Here is a 13,395-nt window from a genome sequence, read left to right as displayed (position 1 = left end):
GTCCGAGAAGGAGCCTCAATGATGGCAAAAGGGAAAGGTGTCAAGGAGTTTCCGAGTGAGACGTGTCCCGAAGTGAAGGGGTTAGGGAAAGAAGTCCAGAGTTTGGGGCCCAGTCCACCTGTAGCGATTTTACTTCTGGGGATTTTCAAGCAGCCGGATTAGAGGATTGCAAAGATGATGGTTTCGAGGGATATGGGGCTGGATGAGAGAATAGTGACATGAAGACAAGGAGACTCCAGAGTGGTTTAGATCAGGACTGGAATGGGAAGGGATAAGGAATATCAGAGTTGGAGAGAATTATATATCAGGAAGGGGAGAATCTGCGGGCAGGAATCAGAATCAGATTTATCACCACTGGCGTATGTCGTGAAATTTGTTGTTTCTCAAGGCAACTTGGTAGAGGTGTGCAAGGTGATTAACAGGCATAGACTGAGTGGGCAGTCAGAGACTTTCCCTCGTGCAGAAATGGCTAATACCAGAGGGGCACATTTTTAAGGTGGTTGGAGGAAATCATGGGGGGGCATGTCCGAGGTAGATTTATTTTTTTACACAGCGAGTGGGGAGCACGTGGAACACCTTGCCAGGGTGGTGACAGAGGCAGACACACTGGGGACATTTAAGAAACTCTTTTATATAATAGAAAAACTGGATGGCTATGTTGGAGGGGAGGGTTAGATTGAGGATGTTAAAACAAGTAACTCATTTCTCTGAATGGTTTGATGTAATAAATAAACATGAAATCCTGAATCTTGATCTTCAAGTAGTTAAAGGGTCGGCACAATATTGTGGGCTGAATGGCCTGTATTGTGCTGTGACATTCCATGTTCTAAATCACCCTGCAATGTACGATCATCTTAAGTACATGTTTGGCACAGCATTGTGGGCTGAAGGGGTTGTATTGTGCTGTAGGTTTTCTATGTTCTATGTTTCTATGAAGCAAAATTATACTGAACAATAGGTAGTGAAAGTCGATCAGCATGATAAAGGGATTACTACACTTCCTATTAGTCCAACTCTAGATTAAAACATTAGTCACCAGAAGACAGGTTAATGTAATCTTCAATAATGTGAAGCATTGTAAGGCTTTGACTGAGCTTGCTAGCTCTGATCTTCCAGATTTATTCTGAGTGTTGATACAGCAGTGCACCAGCAGGGAGAGTGGAACCTCCACTTGGACTCGGTCCAGGGTCAGGGTCAGAAGGCAGGATGTCAGATACTTTAGAGACATTTAAGAAGCACCTAGATACACACAGGGATAATAGAAAAACAGAGGGCTATGTGAGAGGGAAGGGTTAGATTTGTCTTTGAGGAGGTTAAAATGGTGGCACAACATCGTGCGCTGAAGGACCTGTACTGAGCTGTAATGTTCTATGTTCGATGTTTTGCGGCAGTTCAGTGTAAAACTTATTTTTAATTACTATGCTACATTAATTAAATAATATAATTAAGTAGCACATAAAGAGGTAGTGCTCATGGATTTGGGGGCAGTTCAGAAATCTGATGATGGAAGGGAAGAAGCTATTCCTCAAACGTCGAGTGTGTGTCTTCAGAACATTGAAACTGCGCCAGGGACGCTCTGTGATGTGACGTGAAAAGAGAATGGGACTTGATCAATACCTCAGCAATGAATGTTACAGCACAGTTTCTTTATGTTCCTCCAGGAACAGAGAGAATCCTTTGTTACTGTCCTAATAGAGCTCATATTTCCAGGAGATCATCACTGCTTCATGGGCTCGAAGTCAGGACTTCAGGAGAACAATACCTCATTATTTTTGCTCTCTTTTTGCATTACTTATTTATTTCAATATGTATGTTTCTTATTTACAATATTTATAGTATATTTTACGTGTTGCTCTGTACTGCTGTCACAAAACAACAAGTTTCATGACCTACTCTATGTCAGTGATAATAAACCTGATTCTGATTGCAGATCTGATTCACTCCAAGAGGGAAATTCCGGGAGATGGAGTCCCTCTGGAAACCTGCAGATGGCTGTGTAAGGCTGGACAAGGAGTGCAGAGTGGTGTTAGCAAGATAGAGGCCCCACTGGGGGAGGTCTCCATTAGAAATCCATCACTCGGCCCTCAACATGACTGGGTCTAAATCCTGGACCTCCATCTCCACCAGCAGTGTTGGAGCACCGACACTGCACATAGCTCCAGGACACATCCACTATGAGCCTCCAGCACATATCTGCACCGTATACCCGCCACGTGCCTCCACCCCATGGACTGCCCCATTTCAAGCCTCATCTCCAGCTTGTCCTGTACAATCAGGGATGGGCACCAATGGTTGGCCTTACCAGTAACATCCAAATCCTGTCACTGAATTAATTTGCCTATTGTCAATGTGACTGTACCATAAAGTTGAACCGTGACACTGAATTAGAGCACCTGTTGTCAGTGACTGTAACCCGGTGTCAAATCCTGACACAATTAAAACACCGATTGTCAGTGAGACAGTACCCTAGTGTCAAATCCTGACACAATTAAAACACCCATTGTCAATGGGACTGTACCCCAGTGTAAAATCCTGACAATTAAATCATCCATTATCAGTGACTGTACCAAAAACTTGCTAAGAACAGTCATATAGACAATAGACAGTAGGTGCAGGAGTAGGCCATTTGGCCCTTCTAGCCAGCACCACCATTCACTGTGATCATGGCTGATCATACACAATCAGTACCCTGTTCCTGCCCTCTCCCCATATCCCTTGACCCCACTATCTATAAGAGCTCTATCTAACTCTCTCTTGAATGCATCCAGAGACTTGGCCTCCACTGCCTTCTGCGGCAGAGCATTCCACATATCCACCACTCTCTGAGTGAAAAAATTTTTCTGTTCTAAATGGCCTACCCCTTATTCTTAAACTGTGGCCTCTAGTTCTGGACTCACCTATCAGCGGGAACATGCTTCCTGCCTCCAGCGTGTCCAATCCCTTAATAATCTTATATGTTTCAATCAGATCCCCTCTCATCCTTCTAAATTCCAGTGTATACAAGCCCAGTCGCTCCAACCTTTCAATATATGACAGTCCTGCCATTCCGGGAATTAACCTTGTGAACCTACGCTGCACTCCCTCAATAGCAAGAATGTCCTTCCTCAAATTTGGAGACCAAAACTGCACACAATACTCCAGGTGGGGTCTCACCAGGGCCCTGTCATGTTCATCTACATCATACGATACAGCACATAATGATGACGGTGAAGACCTTGGATTTCCAGTATTCCCCAATAACCATACAGCCAACATGTGCTTTCTACAATTCAGTAAAAGACTGCGTAAATCTTTTCAAACGGTATTTGCTTTTGTCCGTTGATTTCAGTGGGCTTCATACAATCTGGATTTACTCATTTTTATCCTTAATGAAGGGAATGCCTTTCATCATAATTCACAGTAACTCCCAAAGGAGGATAAGCAGGTGGAAAAGCTAACAACACACTGTTTATCATTAAAAAAAATCGCTGCAAATGTCCATGGCAAACTGAACCTTAGTGTGTGTTTTATTGATGAAGATTAATGCATCCTAGATTATTGTATCTGGACTATCTATCAAAACAAGTGTACACTTGATTTTTCAGTACTCTAATAATTCACGATTTGCACTAAAATAATGAGGATATTGACAGAGATAGACAGTTATTGCCTGACACCGGATCTCTTGATTAATCAGTTATGTGTTTAATTGATTTGCAGAAAACGTCTGTCCATGGCAGTGAATTACTGGTGTTCTTTGACATTTAAAAAGACCCATAACTCAGGAAAGTTGTAGGTGAGTTGAGTAACGGCTGACTAAGAAGTCTGTGCTGGAACAGCATGGTTTACTTGTGAACCAGCTGGACGGACGGCAGTAGCAGAACCGTACTTACAGCACTCTTTAAGCCAATTTTGCACAAGGCACAGAATTCCGACTGCCAAGCATGTAGCCAGAGGAGATACCGTAAGTCGTTAGGGGTGCACAGGAGAGAACTTTGTGCAAGTTGATGGACAGCAGGAGCTGAACTGGTATCAACCCTGGATGAAGAATGGTCACAGTCAGAATCCAGTGTTCAACACATAGTCTCAAAGTACAGGTCCAGGGGCATCAAACCCTCCTCATACATTAATTCACTCATTCATTCATTGAGATACAGTGTGGAACTGGCCCTTCTGGCCCTTCGAGCCACACTGTCCAGCAACCCCCGATTTAACACAAGGACAGTTTACAATGACCAGTTAACCTACCAAACTGGTAGGTCTTTGGACTGTAGGAGGAAACCAGAGCACCTGGAGGAAATGGGGGAATGTACAAACTCCTTACAGGCAGCGTTGGGAATTGAACCCAGGTCACTGGTACTGTAAAGCGTTGTGCTAACCACTATAGTACTGTGCCGCCCATTTCCAGGAACATTCTCATTAACCTCCTCTGAAACCTCTGCAATGCCAGCACATCCCCACCTGGATATGGAGCCCAAAACTGCTCACAATACTCCGGATGCTGTCTGATTAATGCACGTGACTGTGTGGACTCATACCAGATACTGTACAAATTCACCGATGACACCGTTCTTCTTGGCCATCGAACACAGTTAGTGTACGGGAGTGGGATACGTCACCAGGCTGAGTGGTGCCACAACAACAATCCCTCAGCGTCTGTAACACTAGAGAGCTGGTTCTTCATTTCTGGAAGGCAAAGATGTGCTAGTCTACATTCTGTGGACACTTTTTAGTTACCTGTTGCTACAGTTTAGCTGGTGGGTGGAGATACATTTCAACAAAAGGTAATGTAGGGCACTCCTTCCCTTTGCTATTTTGTAGGAGGTCACCCTTGGACAAGGTGTAGCACCTGCTTAGCCCCTCGATCAGGGTCACAGGTCCTGGTTATGCAACCACTGACACCAGGCAGACAATGTCTGAAGAGTACTGATAATGGCTGGGGTCACCCGTCTTGTAAAGACACTGCCCAGAAGGAGGGCAATGGTAAACCACTTCTGCAGAAATATTTGCCAAGAACAATCAGGGTCATAGAAAGACTATGACCATACGACACAGCGCATAACAATGATAATGATAAGGAGGCTTGGCTTGTCACCAAACTCTCTAACAAACTTCCACTGAAGTCCTGTTGAAAGAATCCTGACTGGTTGCACCATCGTCTGGTGTAGGAATGTAAAATACAGAGTCTTGTACTCAGCCCAGCACCTCCCTTTCCATTAGTGGCAGTATCTACAGGAGGTCCTGCCTCAAGAAAGCAATATCCCCATCATCCGGGCCATGCCATCTTCTCAAAGCTACCATCAGGCCTGAAGTTCCACACCACCAGGTTCAAGAACAGCTACAACTATTCTGTTCTTGAACCAATCACTTCCTGAGTATAGCAACACTGTGATCAGTTTCAACTACTTACTTTTTGTGCTAATTGTGTTTTTTCTTGTAAAACTTGTTTTTTTTAATGTATGTTGTGTCCCTGATGGTGTTGCAATAAAGCTTTACATTGTATCTGTACACGGATTTACCTGTGAATGGGACAATAATCTCAACTTTGACTTTAAAATGACAACTACTTGCATGGCAATTAATTCCTTTGCAAATGAAAGCTTGTGCACGTGTCTCCGTGCCCACACTAGGATGCTGCAAACGAACTTCAGTATGTTGGACACAAATTCTGGAGCACACACACACACACACACACACACACACACACAAAGTGTGCATAGACTAGATGGGCTGAAGAGCCTCTTTCAGTGTTGTAGTGCTCTGTAAATTTGGGAAGATTAATTATTGCAAGGAATATCATCAAAAATGAACATCTTTCGATTATTAGATGAACTTGCTGGAGACTGAACTTGCAAAGACTTTGACCCAGTATCTTGACTGTGCTTTTGTCTTCGGTTTCGACTGTTTGCCCTGTAGCGAATACTGGGGGAAATCTATAAACATAAGCTAGGACTTGAAAGTCAAACATCTTTTGCAATGTTAACCCTCACCACAAAAATGCTTCAGTACTGAAGCTATGATGAAAATTATTTTGATGTCAAGAACGAAATGTTTACTTTCTAAAAAAAAATGTTTGTGCGATGGGTCGATTAAAATAGGTGCCCCGGTGGTGACTACAGAGTTACCTTCTGTAAGGTTGTTCAAACTACATTTATATAATGAGCCAATCAATTTGACCTAATTAGATTTTCCACCTTGAACAGAGTTTAATTAAAGTTTGTGCATTAGAGCAGAATAAGTGGGGCCAACTCAAGAGCTCACAACTGGCTGATCAGACAAGGTGTGAACCAACACGCAGATCGGAATGGAAGGCTTGAATCACTACACCAGGTTATTACCGAGCTTGAAGCAACCCACAGACAAACTGTCTGGCACACTAGTGGGATTTCATCAACAGACTGTCCCATGTTTTTTGAAAGCTGACAGCTTCCGTTAACTAAACAGCAGAAAGACAGAAGCAAGGGAAATTGGGCATTACATTACATTGCAAGTTTCATGTCAGACTGTATAATTTGCCTGGAGCGAATTCTCTGCTGTTATTCCACGAACGTGGTCGGTGCACATAGGTACGGAGGCGACATAACATCAGCCTGTCAGCCAGCTGTGCAGAGAGCCGGTGATGCTGCCACTTACCCGCGTGATCCGAGGGTTGGAGCACTTGACGTTGTTGCTGGTTAGGTGCAGCCACTGCGAAGTGAAGGTGGGGCAGTGTTTCCGCAGGCTACAGCGCTGCTTGGACTGGCACCAGCCGCACTCGAACTTCTGGTTGGCCTTCAGGCAGAGACCGCAGCTCTCCCTCAGGGCATCACACTTGTATAGGTGCACTGCAGACACAGGGTACACGCATCAGACTGTCTGTGCAGCCAACATCTTCTCTTAACATCCCAAACACAACTTACAACATCAAACAGTACAAACCCTCCAGCCTACAATGCTTTTCTGACCTTTATAAAACTACTCCACAATCAAGCAAACCCATCTCTCCTACACAGCCCATAGTCCTCTATTTTTTAATACATTTTTTTATTTTACTGGGATATGGTGCAGACGAGGCCTTTGAGCTGCACTGCCTGATTTAACCACAGCCTAATCACAATTTCCAATGACCAATTAACCTGCCAAATGGTTTATTTTAGGACTGTGGGAGGAAGCCCACTCAGTTTCTGGGAGAATGTACAAACTCTTGACAGGCAGTGGTGGGAACGGGTTGCCAGTACCGTAAAGCGCCGTGCTAACCACTACACTAACGTGCCCCCACCCCCAGTTTTAATACATCCATGTGCCTGTCCTATTGTCTGCAGACGTTGGTGAGAAAATAGCTAGCTTAAGATTAAACATTGCTCAATCAGACCATCTGTGTCCCATCACATTGAACTGAACCTTCACTGCTGGCTGACTGTTAGCCCTCTAATGTGGAAACCATAGAAAGGGAGCAGAGGAGATTTACAAGGATGTTGCCTGGATTGGGGAACGTGCCTTATGAGAATAGGTTGAGAGAACTCAGCCTATTCTGCTTGGAGCGACGGAGGATGAGAGGTGACCTGATAGAGGTGTATAAGATGATGAGAGACATTGATCGTGTGGATAGTCAGAGGCTTTTTCCCAGGGCTGAAATGGTTGCCACAAGAGGACACAGGTTTAAGGTGCTGGGGAGTAGGTACAGAAGAGATGTCAGGGGTAAGTTTTTTACGCAGAGTGGTGAGTGCATGGAACGGGCTGCTGGCAATTGTGATGGAGGTGGACACAATAGGGTCATTTAAGAGACTCCTGGAAAGGTACATGGAGCTTAGAAAAATAGAGGGCTATGGGTAACCCTAGGTAATTTCTCAAGCCAGGACATGTTTGGCTCAGCTTTGTGGGCCGAAGGGCTTGTATTGTGCTGTAGGTTTTCTATGTTTCTATGATTCTTGATGCTTCCACTACTGGGAAAGTCTAGGACCAGAGGGGACAACTTCATATGGAGGAGAATCTGAGAACAGAGATGAGGAGGAATTTCTTTAGCCAGAGGGTGGTGAATCTGTGGAATTCATTGCCACAGGGGGCAGTGGAGGCCAAGTCTCTGGGTATATTTAAGGCAGAGATCAGAAGGATCTTGAGGGGAAGTGGGTGAGGTTAAGGATCAAGAGTTCATCTATATTGCACAAGAGGTCAGATCAAGAGGCTACTAACTGCAGCCTAGAAGCTGTACTTGTGTCAGGTGGAACACGTTCTCATGCTTTTGTATCTTCATTCCAATGGTGGAAGCAGAAGATAACCTAAAACATTATTCAATAAATTCAAAATAGGGCACAGGACTAACCTCATGGATTCATAGATACAACAGAGCAGATAACAAGGACTGGACGTGGAGAGAATGTTTTCATTAGTGGGATGGTCTCGGACCGGAGGGCACAGCCTCAGATAACAAGGACTGGACGTGGAGAGAATGTTTTCAATAGTGGGATGGTCTCGGACCGGAGGGCACAGCCTCAGATAACAAGGCCTTCCCTTTACGACAGAGATGAAGAAGAAGTTCTTCAGCCAGAAGGTGGAGATCTGTGTGATTCATTGCCACAGACCGCTGTGGAGGCCAAGTCATCTGAGAACCACGGTAACGTAGCAGTTAGGGCAATGCTATTACCGCTTGGGGCATCAAACTTCAGAGTTCAAATCCGACACCCTCCGTAAGAGGTTTCTACGTGCTTCCCGTGAGCGCGTGGGTTTCCCTTGGGTGCTGCAGTTTCCTCCCACAGTTGAAAGACGGAGTGGTCACTGGGTTAATTTGTCACTGTGATCAGACTAGGGTTAAATCGTAGGGCTGTTGGGTGGTGGGGCACGTTGGCCCAAATGGGCCTGTATCTCAAAATAAATAAAGAGCAGAGGAGACTTGATGGGCTGAACAGCCAAATTGTGCCCCTCTGTCTTCTGGTTTTAGAGCGACTCCCATCATCCCATTCCCCCCAATGCAGCTTTCAGTGCACAAACGTACTGCAACGATTCTTACGAAGGACGGTGAGACCCTGCGTGCTCCCTGATATCACAGGCCCCACCACTGGGCTTCCAATCACGAGCAGTCCTCGCCTGTGCATCGCCACTGAAAAGAGCAGGAATGATCACAGCCTCTGAAGGCAGCACGGCACAAAAGGAAACCTCCCCGCCAATCGCATTAGCACAATCGTTAGCCTGATTGCCTCTGTGCTTTCAGAGTGGATTGTGCAATTGTGAAGCTTAATACTTACCAGCTCTTTCAAACTGCAAAAGCTCATCTCGATAGGGAAGGAATCGGGTTTAATGATATCTAATAGCGGGGCGTCTGTTAAAATCTGGAGGAAACAGCAGGTTTCTGATTGTGGAACAATGTGAAGCCTGCTCAGTAACTCAATTCATGCACATCATCTGCAGCAAGCCTGAATCCACCACTAATAATTCAGGCTGATTATTCAGAACATAGTACATTACAGCACAGTACAGGCCCTTCAGCCTGAGATGTTGTGCTGACCTTATAACCTCCTCTTAGATCGATCTAACCCTTCCCACCAGGTGTCTATCTAAGATTGTCTCTAATGTATCTGCCTCTACCCCAAGGCATTCCACACACCCACCATTCTTTGTGTAAAAAACCTACCTCTTATATCCTCCCTATACTTTCCTCCAACCTCCATAAAATTATTCCCCCTTGTATTAGTCATTTCAGCCCTGGGAAAAAGTGGACTCTACCTTTGCTTTTTAGCTTGTACACCCCTATCAAGTTGCCTCTCATCCTCCTTCGCTGTAAAGAGAAAAGCCCCAGCTCGCTCAGCCTATCCACACTATCTAATCCAGGCAGCATCCTGGCAAATCTGTTCCCACTGAAGTGTTTCGGCCCGAAACATCGACTTTACTCTTTTCCTTAGATGCAGCCTGGTCTGCTGAGTTCCTCCAGCATTTTGTGTGTGTTATCTCACTTCCGGAACTCAGTACTTTAAGCTCTCTTTACAACCTATCTTCTTGTGATGACACTTTTAAGGAATTATGGATCTGTATTCCCAGATCCCTATGTTCTACCTGTGTAAGTCCTACCCTAGTTTGTCTTCCCAAAGTGCAACACTTCACACTTCTCTGCATTAAATTCCATCTGTCACTTTTCAATCCATTACCCAGTGTGAAAGTTCTACTCCATCGGGTGTAAAACTCAATATTCCACCCCAGGTCAGCACTGTTGGCCATAGATGGGCCAGCCTGTGCATTCTCCAAGTTTAGGTCAATGTCCAGGATATAACCTTGGCTTGGAGGCCAGAAGAAATGGGCCCTGGGTCCCAGAAGGTCCACCATACTCTGCTAAAACTGGTGCATTTATACCTTTGATATTTGCTGGGTTGTCAATGATGAAGTTTCCGTTCCACACCACTGCAAATTCGATTAGCAGGTCACTGAGGTCCACTGCGTCATAGTGATACTGAAACAGGAGTTACACATGCAGAGGTTAGAACCATGGTTCGCTAAACATCTAAGGTTAACTACCCTGCTGTTCACACTCTGAACCAACCCAGCTGCGGTAAGACAGGTGAGAAAACCTCACTGAAATGACCTCCTCTTGTCCAACCCAATGGCTTCAGTGAAAGGCCAGAGATTAAACATAATCTGCTGGAATAGGACACACTGAAGCAACTCCACGTGTTCCCTGTATTTCAAAGACCCAGCAATGTGGTGGCATGACACTGTTGTTATGGCAACTGAGATTTAAATCAATCTGTTCTGTCTTGCGAAGCAGCCTAGTCCCATTACATCTGGATGGTCCCACCTCACCTGGCCAATCGGAAGAGTCCAATCCTGTTATACTTGGACAGGCCCACCACACGCACATCAGTCCCAATACCCCAGGCCACGAGGCGCTGACCCTCCCTGCCCAACTGCTCATTTGATCAGAATCAATTTCACTGGCAGCAGAACAGAGGATTAGATGAATAGAAAGCCCTTGCCGTGGGAGTACAGGGACACAGAGGTGGGAACTGCATCCTCCTGTCATGGCTGCCTGTGAAACAACATTACCTGGACATTATCAGATGCGTCCTCTCCCTGTGTCCTTCAGACCGGCAGGACGCAACACAATAATAAGAGAAAACAGTTATCAGCAGCTGTCAGCCTGGACCTTACTGATGAGCTAACTTCAGTAAGGATCACACTTCTTCTGGGCCTGCTGAGGCACAGCTGCCTTTAGATCCGTTTTCCAGGTTTGGCACCTTGACTTCCCTAAAGGTTAAATCCAGTAGTGAGGAAGGCCAGTTCAGTTTCAGCATTCATTTTGAGAGGACTAGACTATAAAGGTAAGGATGTAATGTTGAGGCTTTATAAAACACTGGTGAGGCCACACTTGGAGTACTGTGAGCAGTTTTGGGCCCCTTATCTGAGAAAGGATGTGCTGACATTGGAGAGGATTCAAGGGAGCTTTACAAAAGTGATTCTGGGATGGAAGGTTTGTCACATGGTGAGCGTCTGATGGCTCTGGGCCTGCTGTACTCACTGGTATCCAGAAAAATGGGTTGGGGGGGGACCTAATTGAAACCTATTAAAGGTTGAAAAGTCTCAATAGAGAGGATGTGGAGAGGATGTTTGCTGGGTGGAGAAGTTTAAGATCATAAGACACAGCCTCAGAAAAGAGGAGTGTTGTTTTAGAATGGAGATGAGGAGGAATTCTTTAGCCAGAGAGTGATAAATCTGTGGAATTTATTGTCACAGATGGCCATGGAGGTGAAGCCATGGAATATATTTATGGCAGAGGCTGTGAGATTCTTGACTAGTCAGGGCATGAAGGGATACGGGGAGAAAGCAGAAGCTTTCAACTGACAGGGAGAATGGATCAGCTGTGATGTAATGGCGGAGCAGGTTCGCTGGGCCAAATGGCCCGATTTTGCTCCAGTATCTATATCTTACAGTGTTACTACCATCCTCAAGTCGGTGCCTGAAGAAATTATTAGACATTTTCTCAAATGTAAATAAGTTTGAAAGTATTTCCACGTGTGTGTATTTAATATATTTGACACTTCTGTTGTCAATAGTCCACTGCAATACGTAATAATAGAGATAAAAATTACTGTGAATTATATATAGAAATAAAAAAGTAGTGAGGTGGTGTTCATCGATTCAACATCCATTTAGAAATCAAGTGGCAGAGGGGAAGAAGCTGTTCCTGAATCACTGAGTGTGTGCCTTCAGGCTTCTGTACCTCCTACCTGATGAGAACAAGGCATGACCTGGGTGATGGGGTCCACCTTTTGAAGGCATTGCTCTTTGAAGATCCCTGGGTACTACAAAATCTAGTGCTCACGATGGAGCTGACTACGTTTACAACTCTCTGCGTCTTACTTTGATCCTGTGCTGTGGCTGCCACCCCCTGCCTCCCTACCACACACCCATACCAGATGGTGATGAAGCCAGTTAGAATGTTCTCTACAGTATATCTGCAGACATTTTTTGAGTGTTTTTCATGACATACCAAATCCTCTCAAGCTCCTAACAAAATATAGCCACTGCCATTCCTTCATCAATATGTTGGGTCCAGGTTAGATACTCAGAAATGTTGTCACGCAAGAACTTGAAATTGCACACTCTCTCCACTTCTGACCCCTCTATAAGGACTAATGTGTGTTCCCTCATCTTGCCCTTTTTGAAGTCCGCATTCAGTACTTTAGTCTTACTGATGTTGAGTGCAAGGATGCAATGACTGGGGTAATTTGCCCCTTGTGTGTAAGTGAAGAGTAGAATCTGAGGGAGGTGAGGAGAATAAAAAGGAAATATTGCAGGGATAGTGCAGTTGGTGGTCAGCACAGGCAGTGGGCTGAAATTCCATTCTCTGATGCAATGAAAGTCAGGAGGACACACGCCCTCATTGAAGAGTCAGCGATAGGAGGGGTGAGCAGCATCTCTCATAATCTATCTTGGGCCCAGCATATTGATGCAGTTATGAAGGAGGCACACCAACAGTTCCACTTCACTAGGAGTTTGGTCTGACACCAAAGGACAGTGGGAAGGAATTTAACTGGCTGCATCACTGCCTGGTATGAAGCCTCCAATGCACAAGATCGCAAGAAGCTACAGAGGAATGTGCACTCAGCCAGCTCCCCCCTCCCCACCATTCAGGACATACTGTCTTCTCATCGCTACCATCGGGGGGAGGTACAGGAGCCACTTCAACATTTTAGCAATTGTACCTTGCTCTCTGAAGTTTTCAGAAGTTGTCCATGAACCATGAACAGTACCTTCTGTAAAAACTGGAACTTCCCAGTGGCCAAACATTTTAATTCTGATTTCCATTCCCATTCTGACATGTTGATACATGACCTCCTCTTGTGCCAAGATGAGGCCACCCTCAGGGTGGAGGAACAATACTTTATAGTCAGTCTGGGTACGTTCCAACCTGATGGCATGAATATCGATTTCTCCTTCCGCTTAAAAAATTTC

General features: G+C 45.1%; 1 protein-coding gene across 2 annotated transcripts in view; it reads right to left on the bottom strand.

Moving 5' to 3' along the window:
* Window positions 1-13,395, bottom strand: part of LOC132380944 (plexin-A2-like) — a 570,948-nt gene that overhangs the window by 200,601 nt on the left and 356,952 nt on the right. For both annotated transcript variants that reach the window (XM_059949929.1, XM_059949928.1), the window contains exons 11-12: window positions 10,297-10,393; window positions 6,613-6,803 (exon numbers count right to left, since the gene is read on the bottom strand). In XM_059949929.1, the coding sequence (XP_059805912.1) occupies window positions 6,613-6,803; window positions 10,297-10,393 (288 nt within the window). The remainder of the gene's footprint in view (window positions 1-6,612; window positions 6,804-10,296; window positions 10,394-13,395) is intronic.

This window comes from Hypanus sabinus, chromosome 25 (assembly GCF_030144855.1).
Source record: "Hypanus sabinus isolate sHypSab1 chromosome 25, sHypSab1.hap1, whole genome shotgun sequence".
NCBI classification, from domain to species: Eukaryota; Metazoa; Chordata; class Chondrichthyes; order Myliobatiformes; family Dasyatidae; genus Hypanus; species Hypanus sabinus.
This window is presented reverse-complemented; position numbering and strand designations above follow the sequence as displayed.